General features: G+C 46.1%; 1 protein-coding gene across 1 annotated transcript in view; it reads right to left on the bottom strand.

The window, feature by feature from the left end:
• Nucleotides 1-315: 315 nt before the first annotated feature.
• LOC106810717 (glycine receptor subunit alpha-4-like) overlaps nucleotides 316-8,831 on the bottom strand; it is a 23,604-nt gene continuing 15,088 nt past the window's right edge. Inside the window, exons 10-14 of the mRNA XM_014814152.1 lie at nucleotides 6,549-6,748; nucleotides 3,550-3,674; nucleotides 2,857-3,049; nucleotides 1,097-1,227; nucleotides 316-427 (exon numbers count right to left, since the gene is read on the bottom strand). Coding sequence (XP_014669638.1) covers nucleotides 316-427; nucleotides 1,097-1,227; nucleotides 2,857-3,049; nucleotides 3,550-3,674; nucleotides 6,549-6,748 — 761 coding nt within the window. The remainder of the gene's footprint in view (nucleotides 428-1,096; nucleotides 1,228-2,856; nucleotides 3,050-3,549; nucleotides 3,675-6,548; nucleotides 6,749-8,831) is intronic.

The raw sequence follows: 8,831 nt of genomic DNA, 5'->3' as shown, positions 1-8,831 counted from the left end.
TAAGTGGATGCGCAGCTTTGTTGGACTAGTCCGACATCTATTTATGTTGTTACCATTCGTGGTTGGTCGTCTTCTGCTTGAGTGGATTGTCGTCCATTTTGCTTCTGGCGTCAGATCATTACCAGTTGTCGAGATAGGATGTAAGAGGTTCTTTTGTAGAAGTCTGACATATTCAGAGCGAGAATGTTCTGACGATGGAGCGTACTCTTTGTGTTCTGCCGGTATGTGCCTATTGATAAGTTCAAATAATGCCAGTAATGTCATTTCTTCGAGCAACCAGCATGTTTTTTAGCACCTCAGTATATGTGTCTCACTCTAATTTGGTGACTTCAACGGAGGTTGATTCACTGCCTTGAATGCGTCGCGCCGCTCCATCTCCAATGGCTGTTGCCTTGAAGGTCGTTCCTTGGATTGGTCGTGTCGGTCCCTTTGGCAAACGTCAGCTGTTTGCGTCAAGGGACTGAGGCCATAGATTGATGGTATTTCTTACTGAAGGACGCTCTGTCTAATCAAGAAGCGGTTAATTGTTATCATCTCTGCTGTAGCAAGGGCTGAGTATTGAATCTGCAGATGAGGTCATCGTTGGCAGGCAATGGCTGACTGTATATGTTGCGGAGGATGGTGATGATGGGTGAGAACTGGAGGAAGGAGTCAAATCGTTGTAAGTCACTGCAACTTAGGTCTGCACTGCACTTGTCTCATCTTCTCGGCATTCTCGTTCGGGGCCTCTTTCTTCAAATGGCTTCCTCTTGACTGGTTTCGGTTGGTTCAGGCAATTGTGACTTGGCCCGGATCTTGTCTAGACATTGTTCACATATTTCATGGAGTGGCGATGCAGCAGCTGCTTACTCATTTGCGAAAGTGATGGATGAGTGACGAAGGCCCAGAGTTCAATTTTTCTGCCGCTTGATCATGCGTGCAACGTGATCGCGATGATCCGTTGCCATTGTTATGGAGTATAGAGGCGCATGGTGATGGACTGTGAGTCAGTGCGAAGGATATTGTGTACCTGTCCAGCTAGGTATAGGAGGTCAGCATTGTCCAGTAAGTTCGGCAGCACTTTTCCATACTGAGTTATTTTGTCATATCATCTTACGATCCATTGGATATGCAGAGCGCGTAGAGAGCATTGACAATATCCGTTCCAGGTTTCCATTGGACTTGCGGTGCACTATTCTGCTCTGGCATAGCGGCGTCTGTCATTGGACAAAAAATCCTGGCAGTAGTCTGCAAATGTCACTATCCGTTAAAATGAGTAATAGAGGTTAAGGCTGTATGCGGTTCCGTCGGAGGTCAGCATTTCTATTCTCGGATATCCGTTCTACATGAGAGCAGCGGGGCTTCCTGGAGACGCTCCATATTACTCTCAGTAATTTTCAAGGTTTATCTCTGTGTTCTTAACGCTCAAGTCAGGAATTTGACTTATTCTTTCTTCACCAGTCTGCTGATTGAGTGCCTCAGTATTCTATCTTGCAAACAGCGAGCCTTTCTTATAATGGTTCCTTTGCAGCGGATCGATCAGATCCTTTCAGCAATAACTTTCTCCATCCACGAGTACTCTCTCTAATGCTACTCTCCTTGTTATTCGTCTTGTAGAATAGCGTCTCGATTCATCCATTCATGGTGTAATGGAAGGGACCTAATGGATACGGACAATTTGTGGTAGTTGTCTGGGTTCAAGCCTTCAGCTGGTGAGGTTAGATGAACGATGGCGTACAATCAGGATGATATCCACTCAAGACGGCAAATGGCATTTGCTTAGTGCTAATGTGATAAGTAGTACAGTTTTGTCCCATTAGGCTGGTTATTTTACACCAGATTTGTTCTGTGGTCGCTTGAAGCTATAATACATAGTTGGTATTCTATTCTTGCTCTTATCTTTATGAATATTACAATAAAGGGTTTCTAGGAATGAAACACAGACTTTATTTAGAGAGGGTATACTTTGTTTGTGGCAGTTCCGTGGCGGGTCGCATCCGCTGTCAGATGCGAGCATGCATTGAATACTGCTATCTGCTTTGCGGTGGAGTGCTCTGTATTTGAATGAGGAAGCAGGGCTCGGGTCGGGATGGGGGTCGCTCACCGTACGCTTGGATGGTTCTTTACGTTTAAGCTTGCTGTCAACTCGATACTTTTCTCAGTCAATTGCTGTGGACACAGTCGTTGAATCTCTTGATAACGCGCAATCCGTAATATGTCGTCAGAGTTGTTATGCGCACGTCCTCGTCTCTGTACACCTGATTTCAAGTGACGCTGTAGAAATCATCAGTTAGCACGCGGTCGTGGCCGTGGCCCCCCTCCTTGTCAAGTTGTCGTTTGAGAATCATCCATCTGGTCAATGAACTCAGATGCTGTTTTCCGGTCTAGTGATCTTCGTGCAGGACAACCGCGACACGTGCGTTCGAGATCATAGCATGGCAGACATCACGGAGGAGAAGAAGTTGCCGCATAGCTGATACACATTCCTAAGCTGGTACAAGACGAGTTACGAACTCCTTACTCTACGATCATCGCCATGAAAAGATGTGAGGTATTGATTGGTAGTGGAGGTCGATTTGCGACATAACTCGTGTAATGATTGGACGTGAGGAGAAGTGTGCTGGGAGACAGATCTACTCCTTATACCGTAAAACAAGAAGATAGAGCAGCCTGCATTCGTGAGAGTCGAGAGCTCTTTCTCCTCCTCAAGCTCCTCGGCCTAGCGGCCATGGGAACAAGTTGTACTGATGAAGATCTTCCCTGAGCCGGACGGCCAAATATGTGCACAAGTTGCTCACTGCTAACCAATGTAGGAAAACCGCTTTCGACATAATTGAACCACTCCAGAAGTGACATAAACTAGGTCGCTTGTTATACAAGGGCGGGAATAGTATCGCAATCTTGTCCGCAAATTCCCGGGTTTAGGATGTCTTTGATGTTAGGATGAGCTTGACCCAGAATGTTGGGGAACCATAACCGAGACACGAATAGAGCTTGGTAGTCTCGGAGGAGGCTCTGGTAAAAGTAAAGCTCATTCTCAAAGATAATATTGATGTGGTCGAAGAATATGCTGAATCGCGGCAGAGCTTATCATTGTTTCATGAAGTGTAACCATTGCAAATCCTCTATGCATCATCATCTTGTATAAATTTCAGACACATGTTTAGCCACATTTTGTGATATCCCTAATCTACAGTGTAGGGTTGGTTCAGCTCTGATTCAAAGGCAGTTCTTTCTGTCACGCATTACCAGTGATCCAAGGGCAGCCGTATGAATCTTGAAAGACGCCCATGCATATCATAGAAATGAGTCTTCAGCTTTGATTCTGACGGCTTGGCCTTCTGTCTTGCAGCAAACAGAAACATTTTGTTTATTGTATCACTGTAGAAGATCGCAGGCGTTTGGCTGCTGGAGGGCGCCCGTCGAAAAGGGACCGAGACACAGATGATGGACTTGGCATGGGCATTCATTTCCTCTCGTTTTTTGTCTACGGTGGCCCTGTTAATTTTCTTCGCGCTGATAGAGTCTCAACCTACTGTATCATGGACACGTTGTCTCATTGACTCTTACCAATCAACGGTTGCATGACCTCCGAAAACTTGTCGAAACCGCTCCATAACAGGGCCTTCTTTCGAGAACGATAACCATCCCCTGTAAAAATGCATACAGTGCTTCATCGCATAGTGCCTCTCACACTGTCGAACACATGGAAATGTGGACATTTGTCACAAAGCTTATGTGCATGTTATACACTAACCAACTTCATGATAGACATAAATAAGAATTTAGTAGGGGGAGGGGGTAGGATAGTAAGTTAATCGTAGAATTAATAGCGTGTACATCAAAAACGTTGTGCTAATTCTTCACGGATGCGAGAATCTGTTTACACTTACACTGGCTTCACTAATAACTATCGGTGCGGCACTAAAATAACTATGTTTTTCGCTCCAGCGTATGGCACCAAGTTGGATATCTTGGCTCAAAATGATATATAAAACGTCAAGTATTAGATTCCGGATTCCTCAGGTTGCATTTAGATGGAGAGAGTGTAGTTTATAGCTGAATTCTGAAGGTCCCTGGTGATAAAGTAATATGTTCAAGACATCGGTGCTAGGGGGTGCTTGGATTAGTTTGGTCAAAATGATGTTTTAGCATCAAATTGATAGGTCAAATAGACTCCGTGGTTGATTTAGTTAAAAATCGTGTATTTATACATTGATTCATAAGCTGCTCTGTTCAAACAAGTTGAATTTTAAAAATGGGCGTCGGCGCAAATTTATGGATTTGCCCCTAGAAAAATGGCCAGCATTGTTGAAGGAGAGCGGTTCTAAAATGTTTTTATAAAAGTCATAGAAGTCATCAACGTCAGAACATGTGTAGCCAGAGAATGGTCACGGGATTGAGAGTTCTGGAACCCATACAAGAATGATGATTGGAGAGCATCGCTTGAGTAAATCGGCTCTATTAGAACATATTCCTACATTTACCAGTGTCGATAGGTCACTAACCGTTCTTTTCGTCTCTCCCTCTCACTTTTCTCTCTCTCTGCTCCTCTCTCTCTCTCTCTCTATCTCTCCTTCTCTACCCTCATTCTCCTTCTCTCTCTCTCCGTCTCTATCTTCTCACTCACTACACTGTCACCACTCTCGCATCGCCTCTCGCTCTCTCTCTCTCTCTCTCTCTCTCTCTCTCTCTCTCTCTCTCTCTCTCTCTCTCTCTTTCTCTCTCTCTCTCTCTCTCTCTCTCTCTCTCTCTCTCTCACTCTCGCTCGCTCGCTCTCTCTCTCTCTCTCTCTCGCGCTCGCTCTCCCTCTCCCTCTCGCTCGCTCTCTTTCTCTCTTTCTCTCTCTTTCTTTCTCTCTCCCTCTCTTCGACTCTACTTGTCTCCCTCACCCACACAACTTTCGCTAAGTAATCACTGCCAATAAAGTTTGACGCTTGAAGTTGGATGACTTTGAATCATACCGTACAAACAATTATTAGGTCATTAGGTCATTTAGGTGACTCTGCTGAAATCCAGACCACTCTAGGGGACCTAGTCTCTAAGTAAAATTAGCGATCGACGTAGCTATCATAGAAATTAAAGATGGGAGATGACGCTACGAGAGTCATTATCTGTTACACATCCGACTTTCCTTACAAGTCCACACTGATGATGTTCGAATATCAAACGTTATAAGCTGCTCCCGCTTCAGGGCGTGCGGAGGCAAATAATTTTCGACGAAATGGCGCAGCGGACCCGTGCCAAATGAACTAACGTTACACACCCACATTAGCTAGCGATGACGATCAGCATATACCGAGTTGGGTGTGTGTGTGTGTGGGGGGGGGGGGGGTAAATCATAGTCGCCGTCAACGCTAGCGGCAAATCGAATTTCGCCGAAGATGGCGACGGAGATTCGGAATGGTTGTTTGAGGAGATGAGTGCGCGCGTCGTCACCGCGCCGTGATGGCCGCGGTGCGTCAGCACACTACACTACACGGACCATCTACCATCTCACGCTCGCCGAGGCAATTACTGGCGAAGACGGAGAAGAGGATGGCGAGAATGCGAAAAGCCGATAACGTACGAAAGTGGTGCGTTTAAAAGCAAGAAATCACGCGCGCGCTCGTGTGTGTGTGTGCGTGTGCACGAACGTAATGCGTTTGGTTGCGCCTGGTGCTTAGAATCGCTGAGGCGTTATGTAAGTACAAGCATTAGGAAAAGTTACAGCAGATGTAAAACTACACCGTGTTAAAGATTTTTAGGAAGAGTTTCCTGAAAGAGAAGGCGGCGAAGCATTTCCATGCAGTCAAATGCAGCTGCTTCTTTGGCTGTTTGGCTGTATGTATATATGTGTGTATGCACGCGCGCTCGTGTGTGAGTGTGTGTGTGTGTGTGTGTGTGTGTGTGTGTGTGTGTGTGTGTGTGTGTATGTGTATGTGTGTGTGTGTGTGTACGTGCGTGCGTGCGTGTGTTCGTGGGTGCGTGCGTGCGTTCGTACGTGCGTGTGTGCGTGCGTGTGTGCGTGGGTGCGTGCGTGCGTGCGTGCGTGCGTGCGTGCGTGTGGCTGTGTGTGTGTGTGTGTGTGTGTGTGCGTGCGTGCGTGCGTGCGTGCGTGCGTGCGTGCGCGTGTGTGTAGAGAGAAAGAGAACCTATCTTCTGGCCGACCTTCGAACATACCAGCAGCTTTCGAGATCCTAGCTCTCTCCTGATTGCGTAATACGATAAATATCTCTTCAGTCAGAGAATCGGTTGTTTTTGTGAGACATTAGAAAAAAGCATTCACAAAAAGCCACCGGGCTTCAAAACCTCCTTTCGCCTCACCACAATCCATAGCTCTACCGATGTAGCCAACCCCTGATAGCCCTTCACGCCGCCACATTCCTGCATGTAGCTCTATTTGCGTAGCCCTTCGCTCCACCACGTGCTTGTAACTCAGCAGCTCTTCACTGTGCCACCGCGTCCTCTGGCAGATCGAAAGGCTGCATAGGTAAACCCATGACTAAGAGATGATGTAAGTATACGTAACTATGGTAACTAACTACAGTAGCGACTACGACGTAACTATAGTAACAACTGCCACTCACCCGCGACAGAGTGCGCTTCGGACTCGGCCTGCTGTAGTGCCTTGAGACGTAGTTAACGAGTGCGAACTCGACTAGCGTGAGAAAGATGAACACCGTGCAGACGTTAAACCAGATGTCGATCGCCTTCGTGTAGGAGACAGGCGGCAGCGTGTAGCGAACGCCGGAGCTTTGCGTGTAGATCGTCAAAAACGTCGTGATACCTGCGCAGACGGAAGAAAACAACCACTTGCAGTGACGTCCTCAAGGCGTGAGCTCTACGGCGTGCCAACGTGAAGCGGACACGCTTCAAAACCTCGCAATAAATATTCCTCGTAATTTAAGCGAGTGTATAAAGAAAATGATAGTCTAATGCTTATCCATCTGAAAGATCAACATTGGGGGTAGCGGTGGAAAAAGTTTCCAATTCTACAATGAAATAGAGAGAAAATACAATGTATTTGGATTTTATGCTCTACTATTACTACTGCTATTATATAACGTACTGCTATGCGTATTTGTTAGTGGTAGGTCACACACGCAACACGCGTAAAACAACGTTGTGCATACGTTACAAAAATCCCTAGTCGTGGCTTAGTCATAACGTTTATGGTTTATGACGGGCCCCGCATTCACTCGTGTGTGACGTCATCATCATTAAACCTGCCATTGATCTGCTCGCCGAGCGATCCTTCTCCGAAGGTAGTAGGATATTTACCTGCTCTGTCGACATATCAAGCTAGTTCTGTACGTGCGTATTGCGGTTGGAGCTCTTGTTGTTTTCGTATCTCTAAAAGCTGTAGTTCTTCAAATGGCAGAATTACACGGTCTGGTTTCAACTTTTTTGACACACCCTAACTCATGATTGCAAGCAAGCTCCCGATGACAGACTATGATGATTGTCTAACGTAAAAAGTAAGGAAGTAAGTTGACAGACTGCGATAAAGTTGTTAGGCCTAATGTTCTTTCTTACATGCAAAAACAGTTTGCGTTGAAACGTGAATGTTTTTAGCATTAATAGGCCGCAAGGAATATCAATATAGATATGTGTGCGCGCATGCGTGCGTGCGTGCGTGAGTGCGTGCGCGCGTGTGTACACACAGAGGAATTTCTCAGTTACTCGGTTTCTATTTTTAACTACAATATTATTACATAAAGTTTTTTTCTCGTAACTTAGTAATGCCGACAGAGAGAAGGCATGCAAAGACGTCAATCAACTACTATCACTGCAATCACTGCAATCAACGACGATGAAAACCCCACACCGCCAGGAATTCACACAAACTTATGAGCGCTAATGTTATTTTGTTCTCCTAAAGAACGTGTCAGTGGTCGCCGGCGCTTCCTCGTGGGTACATATACCCAACATGTTCTGCTAGCATCTATGACAAATACGACATACGCATATACGCTCTCCTATGACACTATTTGTCATAGAAAGATTCTTCCTATGACAAATACGACATACGCATATACGCTCTCCTATGACACTATTTGTCATAGAAAGATTCTTCCTATGACAAATATTGACGAGTCAACTTCGTTCCGCTATACAGCTCAAATTCACTGCTTGCGTTCATAATAGCGCTCCTAAACTCCTATGATGCGCACAACACATACAACAATATTTGTCATAGGAAGAATCTTCCATGAACACGAGCTCTCTCATATCTCTCTTTCATTTCTTTCATGCTCGCTCGATCTCTCGCGCTCTATCTCTCTCTCTCTCTCTCTCTCTCTCTCTCTCTCTCTCTCTCTCTCATATCATCTTTCCCTGTCTATCCCCTTCTCTCTCTATCCCCATTCCTGTGCTTGTGTCTCTTTCTCTCTCGCGCGCATAAACACGTCCTCCTCTGTCTGTCACAGACAAAGGCCTGCCTGCCTGCCTGCCTGCCTGCTTGTCTATCTGTCTGTCTGTCTCTCTGTCTGTTTGTCTGTGTGTCTGTCTGTCTGTCTGTCTGTCTGTCTGTCTGTCTGTCTGTCTGTGTGTGTGTGTGTGTGTGTGTGTGTGTCTGTCTGTCTGTCTGTCTGTCTGTCTGTCTGTCTGTCTGTCTGTATGTATGTCTGTCTGTATGTATGTCTGTCTGCCCGTCTGGCTGCCCGTCCGTCTGTCGGTCCGTCCGTCAGTCCATATGTCCGTTCGTCTGTCTGTCTGTCTGTCTGTATGTCAGTCTGTCTGTCTGTCTGTCTGTCTGTCTGTCTGTCTGTCTGTCTGTCTGTCTGTGTGTGTGTGTGTGTGTGTGTGTGTGTGTGTCTGTCTGTCTGTCTGTCTGTCTGTCTGTCTGTCTGTCTGTCTGTCTGTCTGTC

The sequence above is a fragment of the Priapulus caudatus genome, unplaced genomic scaffold (assembly GCF_000485595.1).
Source record: "Priapulus caudatus unplaced genomic scaffold, Priapulus_caudatus-5.0.1 Scaffold467, whole genome shotgun sequence".
Classification (NCBI taxonomy): domain Eukaryota; kingdom Metazoa; phylum Priapulida; class Priapulimorpha; order Priapulimorphida; family Priapulidae; genus Priapulus; species Priapulus caudatus.
The sequence above is the reverse complement of the archived record's forward strand: the minus strand, read 5'-3'. Positions and strand labels throughout refer to the sequence as shown.